The sequence below is a fragment of the Kogia breviceps genome, chromosome 7, assembly GCF_026419965.1.
Source record: "Kogia breviceps isolate mKogBre1 chromosome 7, mKogBre1 haplotype 1, whole genome shotgun sequence".
Taxonomy (NCBI): Eukaryota; Metazoa; Chordata; class Mammalia; order Artiodactyla; family Physeteridae; genus Kogia; species Kogia breviceps.
In genome coordinates this window covers 52833156-52855703 of record NC_081316.1, presented here as the reverse complement: position 1 = coordinate 52855703, position 22548 = coordinate 52833156, and the positions used below count along the sequence as shown (strand labels likewise).

The 22548-nt window shown below is 37.9% G+C and overlaps 1 protein-coding gene across 6 annotated transcripts in view; it reads right to left on the bottom strand.

Moving 5' to 3' along the window:
* GRM5 (glutamate metabotropic receptor 5) overlaps positions 1–22548 on the bottom strand; it is a 552365-nt gene that overhangs the window by 92441 nt on the left and 437376 nt on the right. For all 6 annotated transcript variants that reach the window (XM_059070417.2, XM_067038305.1, XM_067038303.1 and 3 more), the window contains one exon: positions 4072–4318. In XM_059070417.2, the coding sequence (XP_058926400.1) occupies positions 4072–4318 (247 nt within the window). The remainder of the gene's footprint in view (positions 1–4071; positions 4319–22548) is intronic.

Genomic DNA, 22548 nt, shown 5'->3' with positions numbered 1-22548 from the left:
TTATGCCACATTGTCAAATGTTTTACATCCCCATACTTATAAACCCCACAATATAATGTTAACATTTTTGCCTTAAATAGTCAGTTGTACTTAGGCTGACGTTGACTCTCCATGTTTCCTCTGCCCATTTATGGTCAGTCCTAGGCAACAGCTAGGCTTGTTAAACCTTAGTTGTCAGTGGACTCTCTGTATATCTATTGGGGGTCAGAAAACTTTTGCTATAAGGGGACAGACAGTAAATATTTAAGGCCTGTGTTGAAACTACTCAACACTGTTAGTGTAGCATGAAATAGCTACAGATAGTCTCTAAATAAATGAGAAAGACTGTGTTCCTGTAAAACCTTATTTACCAAAACAGATAGCAGACCCAATTTGGCCTGTAGACCATAGCTTGCCAACCTGTGGTCTGTCCCCTTGATGGCAAACAGTAAAGGTCCATATTTCTTATCTATAATTCCTGAAATCCTTAAAGCTCTGAAAACCATAAGTTTTTTCATAACTCACTTGGCAGCAAAACATGACCCATTCTCAACTTATCTAGTGACAGAACTTGACCCACACCATCATGAGACTATTTATACTCTATTTATCACACTTCCTATGAATATTCATATGTTTTGTTGTAGAAATATTAATATGTTGTTTAAGAAATGTGCTCCACGGTATGCAGGAGGCATTATATGACTTCTGTAAGATCAAAAATTCAGAATTGCAGCTCTATTTACAATAGCCAGGACACAGAAGCCACCTAAGTGTCCATTGACAGATGAATGGATAAAGATGATGTGGCACATACATACAATGGAATATTACTCAGCCATAAAAAGAAACGAAATTGAGTTATTTGTAGTGAGGTAGATGGACCTAGAGTCTGTCATACAGAGTGAAGTAAGTCAGAAAGAGAAAAACAAATACCGTATGCTAACACTATATATATGGAATCTAAAAAAAAAAAAAAAGGTTCTGAAGAACCTAGGGGCAGGACACGAATAAAGATGCAGACGTAGAGAATGGACTTGAGGACATGGGGAGGGGGAAGGGTAAGCTGGGACAAAGTGAGAGAGTGGCATGGACATATATACACTACCAAATGTAAAATAAATAACTAGTGGGAAGCAGCTGCATAGCACAGGGTGATCAGCTTGGTGCTTTGTGACTATCTAGAGGGATGGGATAGGGAGGGTGGGGAGGGATATGCAAGAGGGAGGAGATATTGATATATATATATGCATGTAACTGATTCACTTTGTTATAAAGCAGAAACTAACACACCATTGTAAAGCAATTATACTCCAATAAAGATGTTAAAAAACAAAAAGCTCATTACAGTAAAAAAAAAAAAAAAAAAAAAAAAAAATTAAGAATTCTGTAACCCACTTGACCCAACTGTTTCGTTAAAGGTATGTGTACTGATACTAGTCTGATTATGTGAGGCTTAAAATCAGTGATTAAATTTGACTCTCTAACTGTCCATAGGTATGTGTGCCAGAGTGAGTTGTCACCTCTCCCAGCTTCCTCTGTTTAGGATCTTCCTCTTGTGACTCTGGCATTTTAAGGGATCCCTAATCACCCTAGTCTCCTCTGATTCATTGCCCAGGTTGGAATGTCTTTGATCCTGCTGAACTGCAACTTCTACTCCAGAGAAATAACAACATAGTGCCTACAAATACATTTCTAGGAGAATAGTGGTGTTTTGATTTTGATACTGTAATTGGCAGGCTGTTGTACAGGGTCAGGAATTGAAGCCCACAAGATTGAGTTAGAATCTTGACTCTTTCATGTATTAGACTGTCTTTGGACAAGTCATTTAATCTTTGTAATCCTCAGTTGTGAGCCTTTGTCTAGAAAAGAACATGATAATATTACTTACCTCATAGGATTAAAATATAGAGGATTTAGCTAAGTACTTGGCTCAGAACACATGGTAAATATTAGTTATAATTATTTTTTAACTATAACTGGATTAATTGGAAAAACAGAAAAGTTGCAAAGCACCTTTTCCTGAGTTTGGCTTATGCCCTCAGAGGCAGATTCTGATAATTTATTAGTGGGTTAATGTAATACCCAACCTTAGTTATGCATGAAAAGTCTAAACAACTATGAGTTTCCAGAAATTGTTTGCAGAATTTTATGGATATTATCCTTGAGAGAATATCTATAAATTTCATTAACTTAAAGAGATTCATGTTCCCCCAATGGCTAAGAACCAATGTCCTGAATGTACCCCATTCCAGCATATTTGGAGGATTGTGAATGAGATAGTGATGTTCTGATCTATTAAGGTTTCCCACTGGAATAGAGCTGAGTCATTTTTTCACTGTCTGGTTTGTGGAACTGACTTGGGTACATGACATGAAAACTGTTTGAACCAATGGAACTGCAGTCAACAAAGTCTATGAACAAATCCCAAGGTGATGTCAGTGATCTAGGGTGCACACAGGAATAGTAAATCCATGTGAAGATATCAGAGCCTAGGCTTTGACCTAAGCCTAAAGACTGAGCTCATTCATTGACCTGCCCTAAGAAGCCTTACAACAAATGTGAAGTTCCCTATGGCCCTGGGAAAATGCTTGCATTCCTGCCCCCATTCCCACGAATGTACTGAATAGCCAAAACGTAGAAAACAATATTTGAAAAATCTTATCTTGACAAACAGCTTGCTTGGAGCAATACTCTTCAACTCTCTAAAATAGAGAAAATATCCAGCTTTCCTCTTGGCTGCATGACTTGGAACTGCTGTCACTTAAAAAGTTTGGCTCATGAGACAGTAACAGCTGCATCAGGGACAAACTCCAGTTCACATCAGGAATATGGAAACAAACTAGACCAAGGTGGCTGATACAATGTGTGGGCACATGGCATGTGAGTCACGGAGGGACTCATGGGACCTTCTGTTGGCAGGATCAGCTGCAAAAAAGAGTGTAAACACACCCTCTCCAAGCACACCTGTCAAGCAAAAGCTGTTGCTGGAAAAATACCAGGGATTTTACAGCAGGCGACCAAAGGACCCTGATTGTCCTAATGCAGGGCAGATTAAAGACCCAGCCCTGCTACAAGTCAGAATATCATTTCAATGACATTATCCCTCATGGATTGAAAGTCTCATGTGAAGAGTCAGTTAGGAATTTAGTCTGGACTTTGATGTTGAACACATCACAGCTGTTGCCAAAGATGCAGTGACTTCCTCAGTCAAGATCCTTCCTCTCCAAAGCATCTATCTCCTTGGCCATCAAATGGGGACCAGGGCAGCACCTGCCTCAAGGATTTGTTGTGAGGATGATATGAGTTAATACTTTTAGACTAGCTGGAATAGGGTCTATCACATAAGCAATGTCAGACAAACATTAGCTCTTATTATTTGAAAGGACTGTGATAGGAAACATGTGCCGATAAAGAAACAAAGAAGGCAAAAAAAAAGAGAAGAATTTAGAGTCTGAGATAGTTTTGAATACTGGTAAGTTCTAGGTACTTAATGACTTCCCTGGAGGCTGACCTATAATTATGAGTAAGTTCATATTTCTCAGGTTCCGCTCTATAAATAATGAAAGGTAAAATTTCAGAGAGAAAGGCAATTTATTCCTGAAGAAGGGAGAAAGTGTTCCAGCTGGAGGATACTAAAATAAAATGACTTGTAACTTACTGTAGGTACAGCAAACAATATAATAACACCTCAGCCCTATTTCTGGATTACCAGAAATGGAATTGTTCCTGTTTCAGAATAGTTCTGTGGCCTAAGAAGAGATCAGAATACACGGAATAACCTGGCAAACATGTACAGGGAAACCATAGAGCTGGCTTTTAATTATCTATGATGATGTGAGGCTCCTGCCTCTAAGTTTGAGTCTCTGAAATGTGGTGATGATTCCAAGAGCACGTTTTAGACATCAGCATTAATATTTTTTCCTGGCCACAGGAAATGGGGCTTCCCCTCTCTGTCTTTACTTCGTGATGTCAGAACTAGCCAGACATGGCCAGGAAGCCTAGGTAACAACAAAGGAGAGAAACAGGCTCCTGAGGATCAAGAGATAGCTTGATCAGGCTCTATTGTCTAGAGGTGAATTGTAACAATACCTTCCTGGAGAGTCTCCATTCTCATCAAATAGGATCATGTCTCCAGAAACCCCAGTAAAATTGGTTTTCATCAGGGAGTCCAAAAGTTTCCGTCCATCGATTGGCTTCATGGCATCACAGAGGCCCGCATATCCTGGACAGAGGGACATCTGCATGTTGTGTAGCCCATAGGCCATGGAATAGATCGCATTGATCACAAATCCCATTTTGGAGTCTTGAACATGATGTGTTCTCAGAGTCAGAGAACCTGTTGGAAAACAAATTAGGGATTAACTTTGAGATTTATTTCTACTATAGCTATCTCTATGGATTCTGAATAACTTGAGAGTGCACTGGAACAATTTATCAGAGTTAAAACCATAGGAAATACTAAGAACAGGTGCCAAAATAGTATGCCTAATAATTGTCTTCTATACCCAGTTTTTTTCCCCAAGACCTAAAAGACAGAGCTGAATCCTCACCAGTACCAAGATTCACTTCCTCTATTATCACACTCTAGGGATAAATGCAGGATAGCACTCCATTTCTGTACCACAAGATTTATCTTAAGGACAGATTAATCTCCCAAGTATTCAGCTGTGATAATATACCTCCTTGGTTTAGATATCCTCCAAAAATCTCCAGTTTCCAAATTATTAAGTCTTAGTTGAGCAAAGTAGATCCTCTACCATCTTGCTTCAACTTACCTATTGGGATTTATCACCCATCATTTCCTACCTCAAAGCATATGTGCCCTATAAACTGACCTATTTGGAAATTCTGAAATATAATATTTAAGCCCTATTCATTCATTCATTAATTAAATAAAATTCATTGGAGTCTGAGTATACATAAAGCTCTGTGTATGATGATCTAGGGAAAATACAAAGATGAACTGGACATGGATTCTGCACTTAAGAGGAAACATGTTCAGTAATAGAAATTATTTAACTACATTAAAGGTTGAAGGTGATAAATCTGTAATAGATGTGGAGTTAAAATCTATAGAGGCCCAAAGAGGGAGTGATCCCTTTCAGTGGAGGCCCAAAGAGGAAGCCATTTCTTCCAATGAAGTGCTCTTGGGAATGTTTCATTAAAGAACTAACATTTGGTATGAGTTAATGATTAAACAAATATGGAATGAGTGCCTGTTAGTTCTGACTGCTCAGTACTTGCTGGAAGTGTGGGACATAATGTAGAATAAGATAGACATGACTATTGCTCTTGTTTACTTAGAGTCTAGAGGGCAGAAGAGCATCTAAGCAGGCTAAGTGCTAGGGCAGGACTAAATAGGGAAGGGCACTAGACCAGGAAACTCACTGAAGCTGAGCATTTTGGTTGAGTATCAGCTGGATGAAGAGTGGAGGAAAGCATGTTTGAAGGTTCATGGATGAGGTAGAGCACACTATGTTTGGGAAACCTTAAGAAGGTTGGAATGTTTGGAACATGGGGTAGGAGGCAGGAGAATGGGGAGAACTGAAGTCGTAGAGGAAGGCAGGATTGCATTGGCCAGATTACGATCACTGTACTTTATCATAAGCACTGGGATCCTTTGTAGTGCTTAAAATAGGAAGGAACACGATCAGATTTCTGTTTTAGGAAGATCAATCTGGGTACACTGGAGAAAGATTTAAAGGGCTATAGGAGTAGAATTATGAAGACCCATCAAGTGGTAATGCAATGATCCCAGTGATAGGTGAAAATGGCTTTGTTGAGGGTAGAGGTCAAGATTATGGACAGAAGTGTTTAGGATGTGGAATCTACTACCAACCCTAGTGATTGAGGAATGGAGAGGACTGAAACATACAGGAAGAGCATGGGTATAAGGTAAAGGTAACAGCTGAGCTAAGGACAGAGCATGCCATTTGGGGAGAAGTTTTTTAAAGAGAGATAAATAGGAACTCTCCAAAGATGACATGATTTTTATGACTTTCAATCTGTAGAGGCATAGAGGCTCCTAGGGAAACCGGCATAAGTTTAAGATGGGAAATCTTGTTTCCATCTCAGGACTAGACACTGACCCTAAGCCACTTTCCAACCAAATCTTACAATTTCCTTTTCTACACAGACTCTATTCACACTTCCACATTTCACCTCATACCACTAGAAACTCCATTCTTCCTGGTGTTAAGTCAAATACTTGGGAATCACTTTTGACATTTTTCTTTCCTTCATTCCTTGTTTACTCTTATTTGGTCTGTCTTCAGAATATCCAGAATTAAACTGTTTCACACAAATCTACTTCTACCAGGTTTAAGATATATCATCTTCTGTCTGATTACAGTGATAGTCTTTTAACTGGACTCTTTCTTTCTGCCTTAAACTATTCTCCACCCACTCCAGACAATTTTTAATTCAATAGCCATAAAAATTCTCTTAAAATAAGAGTTAGATTATGATACTCCTCTTATCAAACGTTCTAGTGGCTCCATTGTTACTGAAAGTAAAACCCAAATTCCCTGCCATGTAATTAACGGATACACAAAATTAAAAGATGTAAAATGTGACATCAGAAACATAAAATGGTGGGGGGGTAGTGGTGGTAACAACACACTAAGGTTGTTAGAATGCATTCAAACTTATGAGATCATCAACTTAAAATAGTCATCTATAAATATAGGTTGTTATATATGAACCTCATGGTAACCACAAACCAAAAACCTATAATAGATACACACCAAAAAAGAGAAAGGAATCCAAACATAACACTAACAACAGTCATCAAATTATAAGACAAGAGAGAAAAAAAGTAAAAAGGAACAAAAAAGAACTATAAAACAACTCCAAAACAAAGAACAAAAAGGCAATAAGTGAATACCTATCAATTACTTTAAATGTAAATGGACTAAATGCTCCAGTCAAAAGACATAGAGTGACTGAATGGATAGAAATCCAAGATCTATCTATACACTGCCTATAAGAGACTCACTTTAGATCTAAAGACACACATGGAGTGAAAGTGTGGGTATGGAAAAAGATATTCCATGAAAATGAAAACAAAAAGAAAGCTGGGGTAGCAATACTTATATCAGACAAAACAAAGTCTGGAACAAGAGACAAAGGAGGACATTACCTAATGATAAAGGGATCAATCCAAGAGGAAGATATAACAATTGTAAATATATATGCACATAAAATAGGAGGACCTAAATGTATGAAGCAAATACTAACAAACATAAAAGGAGAAATTGACAGTAATACAATAAATAGTAGAAGAGGGCTTTAACACTTAAATCAATGGACAGATCATCCAGACAGAAAATCTATAAGGAATTACTGGCCTTAGATGACATATTAGACCAGACGGATTTAATAGATAGATATATATGGATTATTCCACCCCAAAGCAACAGAATTCCTTTCAAGTGCACATAGAACATTCTCCAGGATAGAACACAGGCTAGGCCATAAAGTAAGCTGTAATAAATTTAATATTTATTAAATAAATAAATAAAATTCTGACTATATCAGTATGAGACTAGAAATTGACTACAAGAAAAAAACTATAAAAAATACAAACACTTGGGGCTTCCCTGGTGGCGCTGTGGTTGAGAATCCGCCTGCCAATGCAGGGGACACGAGTTCATGCCCCTGTCCGGGAAGATCCCACATGCCGCGGAGCGGCTGGGCCCGTGAGCCATGGCCACTGAGCTTGCGCGTCCGGAGCGTGTGCTCCACAACGGGAGAGGCCACAACAGTGAGAGGCCCGTGTACTGCAAAAACAAACAAACAAACAAACAAACAAACACTTGGAGACTAAAGATTATGATACTAAACAACCAATGGGTCACTGAAGAAGTCAAAAAAAATACTTGGAAATAAATGAAAATGTTAACACAATGATCCAAAATCTAAGGAACACAGTGAAAGCAGTTCTAAGAAGAAAGTTTATAGTGATACAGGCCTACCACAGGAAACAGGAAAAATATCAAATAAACAACCTAACCTTATACCTAAAGGAACTAGAAAATAAAAAGAAAAAATGAAACCCCAAATTAGTAGAAGATATTGAAGATAAGAATGAAAATAAATTAGAGACTAAAACAACAATAAGAAAGAGCAATGAAACTAAGAACTGGTTTTCGAAAAAAATAAACAAAATTGGTAAACCTTTAGCAAGACTTATCAAGAACAAAAGAGAAATGGCCCAAATAAATAAAATGTGAATGAGTAGAAGTTACGACTGACACCACAGAAATACAAAGGATCATAAGAGATTACTATGAACAATTATATGGCAATAAAATGGACAAACTAGAAGAAATGGATAAATTCCTAGAAACATACAGTCTCCCAAGACCAAATTAGAACTGAGTAGAAAATATGAACAGATCAATTACTAGTAATGAAATTAAGTCAGTCATTAAAAACAACAAAACAAAAACCTCCCAACAAACAAAAGTCCAGGATCAGATGACTTCACAGGTGAATTCTACAAAACATTTAAAGGAGAGTTAACACCTATCCTTCTCAGAGTATTCCAAAAAATTTAAGAAGGAGGAACACTTCTGAACTCATTCTACGACGCCAGCATCACCCTGATACCAAAGACAAAGACACCACACACAAAAAATTGCAGACCAATATCACTCATGAACATAGATGCAAAAATCCTCAACAAAACATTAGCAAGTTGAATTCAATAGTACATTAAAGGGATCATACACCATGATCCAGTGGGGTTTATCCTATGGATGCAAGGATGGTTCAGTATTCACAAAGCAATCAATGTGCTACACCACATTAACAAATTGAAGAATAAAAGTCATATGATCATCGCCATAGATGCAGAAAAAGCTTTTGACAAAAAACGACGTCCATTAAACCCTCCGCAAAGTGGTGTAGAGGGAATGTACCTCAACATAATAAAGGCTACATATGATAAACCCATAGCCAACATCATACTCAACAGTGAAAAGCTGAAAGCATTTCTTCTAAGATCAGGAAAAGGACAAGGATGCCCACTCTTGCCACTTTAATTCAATATCACGTTGCAAATCCTAGCCACAGCAATCAGATAAGAAAAAGAAATAAAAGGAATCCAAACTGGAAAGGGAAAAGTAAAACTTTCACTGTTTGCAGATGACATGATACTGTACATAGAAAACCCCAAAGACTCCACCAAAAAAAAAAAAATCTATTAGAAGTATTAAATGAATTCTTAAAGTTGTAGGATACAAAATTAGTATTCAAAAATCTGTTGCACTTGTATATATTAACAACAAATGATCAGAAATAGAAATTAAGAAAACAAGCCCATTTAAAATCACATCAAAAAGAATAAAATACTAGGAATAAATCTAACCAAAGTGGTAAAAGATTTGTACTCAGAAAACTATAAGACATTGATGAAAGAAACTGAAGATGACACAAACCAAAGGAAAGATATACCCTCCTCAGGGATTGGAAAAATTAATATTGTTAAAATGACCATACTACTGAAGGAAATCTACAAATTCAATGTAATCTCTATCAAAATACCAATGGTATTTTTCACACAACTAGAACAAATAATCCTAAAATTTGTATGGAACCACGAAAGATCCTAAATAGCTAAGGCAATCTCGAGAAAGAAGAACAAAGCTGGAGGTATCACACTTTCTGATTTCAAATGATCATACAAAGCTATAGTAATCAAAACAGTATGCTACTGGCACAAAAACAGACACATGGATCAATGAAACAGAATAGAGAGCTCAGAAATAAACCTACACTTACATGGGCAATCTATGACAAAGGAGGCAGGAATATACAATGGGGAAAGATACTCTCTTCAATGAATGGTGTTGAGAAAACTGGGCAGCTACTTGCAAAAAATTGAAACTGGATCACTTTCATATACAATATGCAAACATAAACTCAAAATGGATTAAGAGTTAAATGTAAGACCTGAAAATATAAAACCCCTAGAAGAAGACATAGGCAGTATGCTCTTTGACATCAGTCTTAGCAGTGTTTTTTGGATCTGTCACCTAAGACAAGGAAAACAAAAGCAAAAATAAATAAATGGGACTACATCAAACTAAAAAGCTTTTGCACAGAAAAGGAAAACTAACAAAATGAAAAAATGAATGGGAAAAGATATTTTCAAGCAATATATCTGATGAGTGGTTACTATCCAAAATATATAAAGAACTGATACAACTTAACATCAAGAAAACAAACAGTGAAATTTAAAAGTCAGTGGAGGACCTCAACAGACATTTTCCCAAAGAATACAGACAGAGTGCCAACAGACACATGAAAAAATAATCAACATCACTAATCATCAGGGAAATGTAAATCAAAACCACAATGAGATACCACCTCACACCTGTCAGAATGGCTAGCATCAAATAACAACTGGTGGCAAGGATGTGGAGAAAAGGGAACTCTTGTGCATTGTTGGTGGGCTTGTAAATTGGTGCATTCACTGTGGAAAACAGTATGGAGGGTCTTCAAAAAAGTAAAAATAAAACTATCATACATTCAGCAATTTCACTTCTGGGTTACTTACCCAAAGAAAACAAAAATGCTAACTTGAAAAGATATATGCACCCCAGTGTTCATCACAGCATTATTTATAATAGCCAAGACATGGAAGCAGCCTAAATGTCCATCAGTAGATAAATGGATAAAGAAGATGTGGTATATACATAGTGGAATATTACTGAATCATAAAAAAAAAGAAATCTTACTAATTGAGACAGCATGAATGGATGTAGAGGGTATCATGCTAAGTGAAATAAATTAGACAGAAAGACAAATGCCATATGATCTCACTTCTATGTAGAATCTAAAAACAAACAAACAAATGAACAAAACAAAACAAAATACATACAGAGAACAAATGGGTGGTTGCCAGAGGGAAGGGTAGAGGTGGGGGCATTGGGAAAAATAGGTAGAGGGGATTAAGAGGTACAGACCTCCAGTTATATAAAATAAATAAGCCACAAGGATATAATATACAGCATAAGGGATATGGCCAATAATATTGTAATAACTTTGTATAGGAATAGATGTTACTAAACTTATTGTGGTGATCATTTCCTGATGTACATAAATGTTGAATCACTAGGTAGTACACATGAAACTAACATAATATTGTATATCAGCTCTATTTTAATAAAAATGGATCATTAAATAAATAAACAAATAAATAATTCCTCTCTAGCTACACCAACCCCCTCCCTGATCCTCAAGCATTCCAGGCATGCTCCTGCCTCTGGGCCCTTGTACTTGCTGTTCCTTCTACCTGGACTATCTGCCTCAGAGATGTGCAGAGCTATTCCCTCACCAATTCAGGTCGTTCCCCTAATATCATCCTCTCTGTGAGATTTCTCTGATATCCTGTCTAAATCTCATCTCCATTCCACTCCCCCAATGCACTCCCTATTTCCTTTCCCGACATTATTTTTTTCCTTACCACCATCTAGAACAGTTCCTAGAACAATGCCTGGCACATAGTAGGTCCTCAATAAATATTTGTTGGATGAATTAAAGAACTGCCCCCTCTAATTTAGACTATCCCTTGTTTTTTTTTTCTCTCTCTAACCCTACAAACACTAATCCTATCCATGTTTCAGGGCCCCAAGAGCACTTCCTTCATGAAGTCCACCATGGTTGCAGATACTAAAATTAAGCTTTCTCTTGCAAACTCTCTATCACTTTCTCTATACAAGCATACCTTGTTTTATTGCTCTTTGTGAATATCGTGTTTTTCACACATTGAAAGTCTTTCACAACCCTGTGTTGAGCAAGTCTATAGACACCAGTTTCCCAATAGCATTCGCTCACTTCATGTCTCTGTGTCACATTTGGTAATCCTAATTAGGTAATCTTAATTTCATACTTTTTTCATTATTATTATATTTGGTATGGTGATCTGCGATCAGTGTTGTTTGCTGCTACTACTGTGACTCACTGAAAGATCAGATGATGGTTACCATGTTTTAGCAATACAGAATTTTTAAATTATGGTATGTACACCTTTTTAAAGACATAATGCTATTGTACACTTAATAAACTACAGTACTGTGTATAAACATAACCTTTATATGCACTGGGAAACCTAAAAGTTTGTGTGACTTGCTTTATTGCAGTATTTGCTTTATTGTGTTGGTCTGGAACCGAATTTGCAGTATCTCATAGGTCTGCCTGTACCTCTGTCAGGTACCCTACACACTATATTATAGAAATGTGGGCATACTTAGGGGAAGGAGAATTTGAAACATCCAGTTCCCAAGTCAGTCCATCTCTACCTTCCTCCATGAAACTCCCTAAATGGAGGCAGAGTTACTCTACCTGACTGATTCTATTTCCGGAAAACTCACTGGGCAGCAGTAGCCTTTGAGGCCATGCTTAGAGGTTTGACCTTGAGCCTAAGCCAGGTACTGCAACTCGGCCTCCCAGCCAACTATCAAGGTTCAGCAGTAGGTGCTTTCGTGGCTATTAAAAGATAGTAGATAGTTTGATTCTCATTCTTTTGTTTTTCCTCTAATGAGCAGAAGAGAGAGATCTAGGTTTAAATTCCTGCTTGATGTCTTCCTAGCTTTGTGACTTGGACAAGTTACTTAAATCTCTAAAATTCCAGTTTAATCACCTTTAAATGGTGACCCTTATCTTGCAAAGGGGATGTGAGAATGAAATGTTATAGAAAAGCCATCCATACCTTGCACAGAGCCTGGCACAAGGTAGATGCTTCATAAATAGTAAATGTACCAAAATGTGAATCATAATAACCCTTAGCCACTGTGTTTTGTGGTTAAGACTTTGGAGAATGAAAGCAAGCCAAAGGTCTCTCCTCATGTGACGCCCAGGAGAGCTCTCTGGCCGTCATCTTTCAGGCTCCCTTCCTGATTTTTCTCTATGCCTTGTGGACAGCAGACAGCAATTGGCACAAAGGCCAATTGAGCCTTATTCATTTGTAAATCAGATCACAGTGCTGGGGCCTGGTTACTGTACTGCTTGTTGAATTGGATGAGGGCAAGTCTGAAAATTTGCATTTGTATGACACTCTAAAAAATAATTTCTGCATATATCAGTTATGTGCATCAATACTCTGTCCATACTGTAGAGATAAAGAAGTGGAGTTGTAGACAGGTCAAGTATGTTTTCCAAGGTGACAGAGATAATAAAAATCAGAAGTAGACAAGAATTTCTAACACCAAGATCAATGTCCTTCTTGCTACTATATTGCTTTTTACTGGAAATATGCACTCCCTGAACAATTTAAAAAATACTCTGATTAAGACATAAAGTTAGGGAAAACAAACCAGTAACAAGATTAGATCTTTCCTGGAAAGTGCTGTGTTTTTGTTTCCTTAAATAATGCCCCCTAGCTCTGCTTAAGATCTGGGCCCAGAAGCTGACTGGGAGCAAGACCTTGAAAACCAAATGACACATGCGTTTGTGCACAGCTTTCTGAGTCCTTTGGTGTTGTTTGGGCATCTGGGAACAATTGGCCTCTTTGGGCAGCATTAGGGTCTTGAGGAAGTTCCTGGTGACTATTTTCCCTTGTCACCCAAACATTCCAAATGATTGCAAATTCAAAAACAAAAACAAAGAAAAAAGTCTGCCAGAAGAAAAGTGATGGGAGTTTAACCTTTGTAATTTCTCCTTAAGTCATTTTGATGCAGGTGGTTTTATCCCCCTTCACTGATTTTATCTATCTATCTATCTATCTATCTATTTTTATGAAGTATAGTTAATTTACAATATTATGTTAGTTTCAGGTGTGCAGCATAGTGATTCAGTATTTTTGCATGTGTTTTTAAAGAAAGGTATCTTAATCTGTTTTAGCATTCAGGATGCAACAGGGGTCAATTCAGTGAAATTCAGGTTTGAATTCTGCTTACATCATTTCATCTACTTTTCAGTCTTTTTCCTCCATTAGAAGAAGCAGCTCATGGATGGGCTGTGACCTTCAGGTAGCTAAGAGAGCTCTGTTAAAATGTGTGCTAACAAAATAAATAGCTTACGAAACACTTAAATATCATGAAACTCAATGAGATAGGAGCTATTTCCACTAAAGATGAAGAAACTAAGGAAATCAAGATGACTGTCAGTAACTGACAAGCTTATCTTTTTGTGGATGCGGGGTCTGGTACCCACATTTGAAAGCAATTTATGCAATAGACTCAATATTTGTAGCTATGCGGGAGATACTGGCTACTTAGGGAATTCTTGTGCCTCCTATCTCTTTAGACTTAGATCTCTGTCTGTCTCCACCCCCTCCCTAAATCACACATCTGAAGGGGGTGAATCTGCAAGATGCTGTCTTACTTTGTGTTAGAGGGTGCACGTCAACTACTAAGAGCAGCAGAGCAAAGAGGATAAGAGTACAGATTCTGGAACAAGGCAGCAGGTTAGAGTCACAGCTCTGCTACTTACCAGCTGTGTGACTTTGGCCAAGGTCGTTAGCCTCTCTGTGCCTGAAAAAATGGGTTTAATAATAGTAACTTACTAATAGATTTATACAAGGATTAAATGAGTTTATACCTATAAAGCATTTGATTAAATAAATTGATCTATGTTACTTGGTCCCTGACCCAAGTTCTGTTACTAATCGTATGGTTTGTTTCTTTCGGTTCAAAATATAAAGATCTGGAAGAAGTATGTTGCCAAGCAGAGACATTAACTACTGTGTTCTTTGAGGAGTAAAAGAAAGGGTGAAACAGTGAGTAAGGGGAACAGAAGCAGGATCTGAGGTAAGGCAACTAGACAGGGCTGTATGATGTAGGGCTTTGGAGTGTTTTTATCAGAGAAAGATCATGTTTTCATTTTAAAAATTTTACATTGAGGATGGAAAATAGAATGAGAGTGGGAGAACCTAGGGAATAATGAAATAGGATGCTAAGTCCAGGGTAGGAGTCTAATTATATATAGAAAGCGGGGAGAATAGGATATGTTAGTGGATTGGATGTGAGGTGTTAAGGAAAGAGAAGAATCAAGGATTAGTTCAAGTTTTCATTTTTAAGCAACTAGATAGATTAGAATGACATTGAGTGTGAGAAATAGGTTGGTGTGGGTGTGGAATCAGAAGTGCTGTTTGACATGTTAAACGGGGAGATCAGTCACCATCCAAAGCAGTTGACCAGGCAAGAGATATTGGTGGCTTATATTAGGGTGATAGCAGTCGACACTGTGAGAAGTGTTCAGATTCAGGACATGCTTGGAAAATAGAACTGACATGACCCGCTGACTGATTGGATCTATTGCAGATATCAGACTTCTTTTTGAGTTCCTGATCACTCTTTCAAAATATGTAGAGATGCTAGACTAATTTTACTGGCTGTATAGTGTTCCCTTGTATGGATATATATTTTTACTGGTTTCAGAGTGTCTCACAATTTCTTGCTTGGGTTACTACAACAGTCTCCTAACAGATCCGACTGCCTCCAATCTTGCCCTGCTCAAATCTTTGTATTTCCAGTGTAGATATACAGTGAGTGGTCTTTCTTAAGCACAGTACTGATTTAGTTAGTCTTCTATTAAAACCATTCAATTGATAACCAAATTATACCCTAAATACCTTTTCCTGACCTTCAAGACCTTTTCCTGTCTTGCCCTCCATTTGCCTCTCTGTTCTGATCCATCATACTCTATGCACCAGCTATTTGGAACTTCTGGCAGCCACGTAATAAACTCTTCTCTCCTGTATCTGGGCATCTGTGCATTTCCCGCCATACATCTGGAACATACTTTCTTGTAGATTTTCTACTTAATAATTTGTGTGTGTCTAGGACTCACCTCCACTCAGAAGTTGTTCATGACCCTCCTCCAGTTCAGAATTAAGGTTTTACTCTGTTCTCCTATAGCACTGGTGCTGATGTTTATCATAGACTAAGCACCCTATAAAGAAATTGCCTGTTTACACATCTGTCCCTAATCTAGACTTAAGGTTCTGCTATGTCCGCTTGTAGCACTGATGGCAACCCATGGCTGATTTCTAGTATACCGTGGGCTCCCTGAGGACAAAGATTCTGCCATTCACAGAGGTAGCCCTTGTGCCTTCCACAGCATCTGACACATAATTGGCACTGTTAATATATATTAGGAATATGAATGAGGGCTGACGCATGACAGGATGTCTCAAAGGGTGTCACCAAATACCAGGTCTGGTCTTCAGATTGTCAAATCAGTTTATTAGAGCAATCATTTCTTTGTAGAATGGCACTAAATAAAACTAAACAGCAATGCCAGTTTACAACAGAATCTGCCAGGTGGCCCATACAATCCCATTAAGCAATCCTCTATGCTTTCACCATCTAATCAAACTTCATGTGAAAAATTCTGGTCTAATCAAGATGAAGTAAGCACTCTCCACCATGTTTCTCCCATGGAATGCAGCTGAAAATCCCGAGTGGAATGTTTGGAACAGCTTTCTGAGGATTCTGAAAAGTAAGTGGTAACAAGTGGACTGGGGAAGGAAACCAGAATTGAAAATACCACTGAGCCATGCATGAGATTCTTGGATCTTTTCCTCCAGAGTCTCCAGGCCTAGACTCGAAGGCAGCCCAAAACTTGGAACTTGTGCACCAGACAGAAAGAGCTCTATGAGATGCTCTCCTTTCTGGTCTGAAGACTGGCAAGGGGCACCCTACAAGTCAGAGAGAGTGAGGGAAATTCCATTTTTGTTTTTTCTTTGTTCATTTTCCTATGCAAGCCCCCAGGGCAGCCCTGCAGAGTTGGTGTGGCAAAGACCATGGTGGCTGTGCAAGCACCTATAATTCAGGGTGGAAACCCTTGTCTGTGACCAAAGGAACTGTCCCAAAAGTATGGGGAAACTCCCTATTGCTTTTTTCCTCTCTCTAGCCTCCCCCCACTTGGCTCCCATGGCAGTCTAGTTGGGGAATAGGATGTGTGAGGCAGGGGTAGAAACTAAAGCCTAGATTTTTGCCCAGAGGACCAAGAAGGGATGGGAGAGGCTAGGAGCTGAAAAGTGTCAGGGAGACCATGGAGAGGGGGGAGCTCAAGAAAATGATCACACAAAATTGAGTATGAACTCCTGGGCTCCCCAGTGAGTTGTGCAGCCATGGATTTGACCCTACTTAGCACACCAGAGTTTTGAGAAGTGAACTACAGGATAGAACACTGCCTAAGTCCAAGACTTACCACTCAGTGGGGGGCACATGTGCAGTAAGCTCTGATAGAACTGCAGAGGCTTTGAAAACTACACTGACAGTGGAACCACAGCCCACAGAAGGCAGGTATGAACTTGTAGCCTAAAGCAAACCAGGCTGATTTCCCATTTTTTAAAGATCAATGCTCTCTATAAGATAACATTATATTTGAAATATCTAGAATCATAAGAGGACCCCTGGAGTAAAGGGACTGTCTTTGGTTACTTGGGGGTGCTGTAAGAGTCCCACCACCTTTTACTGATCTTCTGTCTACATTTCCAATCTGTCTGCTCTCCTTTGGTTGACACAGCCTTTCTTTAGCTGTCTTAATAGAACTCAGAATTATATTCAGTTCCTTTGTTCTTGCTGCTTAGGCCCTAGAGAGAAATTCTGGCTCATTAGGTAATTTATTTGTTGACTCATTCAGAGATTAATTAAGTTACTGATTAAACCGACATTTATTGAGTCCTTACTGTATGTTATACATTCTGCTGGATGCTGGTAATACCAACATGAGTAACATGGTATCTCTATCCTCAGAAACACTCAGCCTATAAGGGACTGGCTCAGTGATAGAAGTTTGTGATGGGCCCAAGGAGTTTCACCTTATTAGGCAAGTTTTAAAGTCCTGAGTGCACATATTGAAATGACTCATTTTATCCAGCCCTCTTTTCTCATCTACTAAGTGGTAGGAAAGAGAGGACATGTTAATCATTTGGCATGTTAATGCACAAAAGAACTAGACTTCATTTAGCAGTTATTTACTTTGTTCCAGGATTATTTTTTAGGGTCTACTAAAGGCCAGGCCCACTGTAGGCATGAGAATTTGTGCCAGGCCAAACTTGCCAGCTGCTCTCAGGCTGGATCTGCCCCACAGCAGCCTGGAGAGAGGAGATGGAAGCAGGGAAGGATGGCTGTTCCCTCTTTGTTTCTTTCCTCAAAACTGAATTCCCTGATTTAGAACACTTAACATTCAATCCTAATTTTACTATTGTTTAATCAAATCAGAAGGCTCCAAAGGGATAAGCAGAAACTGAAATCCTTCAATATGTGATTACAATTTAATTTTACAGCACTCAAAACATGTTCTTTAATTCATCTGGGGAGCTGGAACTTTGAAGTAGCTGTTAAACAAAGGGCAATCAGACTGTCTTAATGCAGAATCAGAGAATGTCTAAGATACAAGGGACTTTAGAAAGCATCTAGTTCTAGAAGCTGCAGAAAGCAATCTCTTGGCCTGAATTTGGCCTTAGTTATGTTTTGTTTGGCCTAAGTGCCATTTTATGGAAATTTCCAATAAAAATCTAGCTTTTTAGGCTCTCTTGGGAAGATCAGAAGATATCACAGTACTGGTTTCAGATTCTCACATGGCAAATGCTGACCTACTTCTGTCTTTTACATCATTTCTTTGGCTCTGTACTCATTGGAGATTGGGACCTCATAATCTGGTCCAGTAAACTCAATGGACGAAAATAAGGCCAAGAGAGGGAAAAGTACTTCCCTGAAGTCATACGTTTGGTTAGTGGCAGCTGGCCCCAGACATTTTGTGTCCAAACTCTTGGACTAGTGCTGTTTTCATATGGGAGGCAAAGGAAACCATGATTTAACATTGTTTTCAGCAAATGAACTTATGACCATAGAGCAATGAAACCAGCAACAATTTTATTAAAAGAAAAAATCCCAGGTTAGTTCTTTGTGTTAGCCCTTATACTAGATACTGAAATACTTTGGGGTTGTCTTCATTACTTCCTTTCTACCCACCAGTAGGGGAAAGATAGTAAAGGGAAGGAGGATGTAAGGGAAGAGATTCAAGGGAAGGAGATTATAAATCTACAAGAGTCCATTGGATAACATGTTGTAACATAGCAATGAAAAAAACTGCAGTGAAACAAATTCTCCCCGCTCTCATTTATTTTTCAAATCTACTCATTCCTTATGCATCTGGCAGACGGATTCCATTTATGCTCAGTGGATAAGACAATAATTTGTTTCCTGCTGTGACAGAAGGTCAGAGCATCCCCCAAGCCAGAATTAATCTTCTGCCATTACATGTGCTTATGCAGAAATGTGCTTATACCTCTGTTATGACACGTAATGCTTTCTGCCATGCATTAGAATTATCTATGTGCTTGTCTGTGCCCACCACAGAGTATGAGCACCCTAAAGACTAAAACTGTCTTGTTTATACTGTATCCTCCACAGTTCCTAACACAGTGGCACAGAGTGAGCAATCCATTCCTTCATTTAACATTGACTAAGCACCTCTTTTCTGCAAAAGCCTCTAAACATATCATGAGATTCAGGGATTAGTTCAGAATAGACCATCAGCTTCATGCAGATTGGGCCCACACTGATCTTGCATATATTGTATTTCCAGCACCCAGAACAATGGTCAATATTGTCACTAATATATTGGTGGGTCATATGAGTGATGGATGAATACGAATAGACTTACTGTATAGTGATCCAGACAGAGAAATGAATGTTATAATGAAGATGCAGATGCAGGTAGCTTCTTGGGAGCATAGGTTAAGATTAGTAAAATAAAAAACTGGTTAGGTGATGTAGGGCTTGGACAGAGACTAGTGATGTCAAGCTGGAAGGAACAGCTTACAAAAGGATTAAAGAAACTGATGACATCATATGTCATTCAACCTTTTCCCCAACACTGTATGTGGGCTTTTCTGTGTTAGGAAGCATGGCAACACTGGGAACCCAGAGCTGTAGCCATCAACCTAGAGAGACACCAGTTTGTAATATCCGTAGCTACTCCAATTTAAACTGTGCCTGAAATACAGGCAGTTGACCCCTAAATGCTCATATTGAAATGCAAATGAAGGCAGCATCTGCAGAAAGAAGACGTGTCTGCAGTCAGTTACAGCAACTCAACAGAGATTGTACACTTCTAAGTGCAGAACACCAAATTTTAAATTTAAATGATTCACCGTGAACAGCCGGTTGGCAGCCCTCTGATGGATATGTTATTTCAGATAGCATATCTCTTTCATTCACATTACAGTATTTTGAGGAACTTCCATATGGTATGTAAATGAAGGAAGAATTCCACAGGGATATGAAGGCTGGTGGTAATGATATTATTAAAAAAGAGTATATGGCAAAAATCCATAGCATTCCACTCTCCTTACTAAGACCAAACTCCTAGGCCAGACCTTTCTTATTTGGCTCTACCCATTGGTCCATCTTCACCACTATTCTTTTTCATTTTAATCGTGTTTCATAATATTTCCTGGAGACTTGGCTTTCCCATCTCTATATGATGAGCTTCCTATCATATTTTAAAACATGGTTTAATGGTCACTTTACTGTGAAGCCTTGCTAGAGTTTCTCAGGTAGAATTTAATAATTCTTTTTCCAGGGCTTTCTCATTTGGAAAATAAAGAAAATAATACCTTCTTGTGGAGTTGTGACAATTAGAGACAATACATGTAGAAGTCAAGATTCCATAACGGTACTACATAGGAAACTATTGCTGTTATTGTATACCTAGTACAATTTAATACAAGAAGTCACTAGATTAGTCTAAGATATTTGTAAAATTAGCACTTTGAAAATTTGAGAATTACTGTATGTTTTATTCACAAAATGTTCCAGAGTTTATGCTTCTGAAAATAAGTGATGCTAAAAATTTAAGTTCCATTAAAACTTTTACTTCTAATTAAAAATAACAAGTATGCTAAATGAAAACCCTATCTCATATAGTAAGCACTATAATTGAAGTGAAGTAGAAAATTGAAAAAAAGAATTACATTGTAGTATATAAACCTGCAAATAATTCAGCCACTAAATGCAGAGTTTGCAAATTGTACACATGGAAGATTAATTATCGTGTCTAATACAAGAGACTTGATTAGGGTAGAAGGATTTGTATAAAATGAGACATTGGATCATTTTAATCAAAAGGTATTTATAAGCACCTTCTTCTGACTGTGCTAGTTACTGTGCCACTTGTACTAGCTTCTTTATTATAGATGTTACTTTAGAATCACAATAATGTCACTTTCAACCATGACAATGATTATTTTCTATAAACCATTTTATTTTGAATTATTCAAAGGCAGTCATTAAAGGAGAAGAGATGGGAGAAGAAGGTATCCCACACATGCTAGATGCTATGTGCTTGACATTCATTACCTTATTTAACCCTCACAGCAAACATAAAAGCTAAGCATTAATTTCTGCCTTTGTTTAGATGAGAAAATTTGGGCTCAGAGAGTTAAAATAAAATGCCCAGTAACAGAAAGCTAAAACTGAGTAAAGCAGGATTTCAAACTCAGTTTGATCTGGCTCTACAGACTGACCTTTCTGCACCAGTATCTCCCGTTTTTATAAACACAACAAGGTTACTTTTGTAAATGTCAGTTTCCTTCCCTTGAAAATGAGAGTAATCATCCTTACTAACTTCTGAGAATAGCAGTTGAGCAAATAAATGAGAAGTTATATGTAAAAGATTCTGATTAATAGTAATGGGCAATATTTATTGAGAAATTACTGTTGTTCTAATTTAGCCATTACAAAAGCTCTGTTAAGTAGCTACTACTTGGATATGTTAACATTAGTTAACTAATGTTAACATTACTCTCTCTTTTTTTTTTTTAAGGAAACTTGAGGTTCACAGACATGAAACAATTTTTCTAAGGACTAATAGATTGAAAACACATCAAATTGTAAAGCACTGCTAGTATCTGGACTGAACATTTTTCACTTTAGCACTGTATTAACATAGAGAATCATGGAAGGGTATAATATAAGAAACCATTCTTTGAAGTATTAACTTTCTTATCTTCTAGACTCCGTCCCAACTTAACTCCATGCCTTCGTGTCACCAGACATGCCATCAGAGCACCAGACAGACACAACACACCCTAGGTCTTTTCCAGTGGATTGGAATCTAATACAGTGTGTTGAAGTCAAAACCCAAAAACATGGGAAGCACTAGACTAAATCTCCTTGAGAGTACTCAGTGAGAGACTGATTTTTCTTGTTTTCCATCATTCTGCAAAGTTCCATATTGGATTCAGTGGTGGCTCAATGTTAGCAACTGGACAACCACTTACTAATTACTATATTTGAATTCTAATTCAACTGTTCATTTTAATAATAATTAGTTGTTTGGCTCTATGTCCCATGGGTTTGTTTTGCATTTATAGAAGGCAGCACAATGTAATTAAAAGAACATAGATTCAGATTTTAGCTCTTTATTTGTCAGTTATATGTCCTTGCCTGGGCAAGCCAGGAAATCTCTTTGAGCCTTAGTTTGCTCATCTGTAAAATAACAACAACAATAATAATATCTGAGGATCAAGAGAGAGCAAGTGAATGAAAAAGCAAGAGGAAACCATGAACTGTTTTACAATTCTAATAAATTAGTATTATT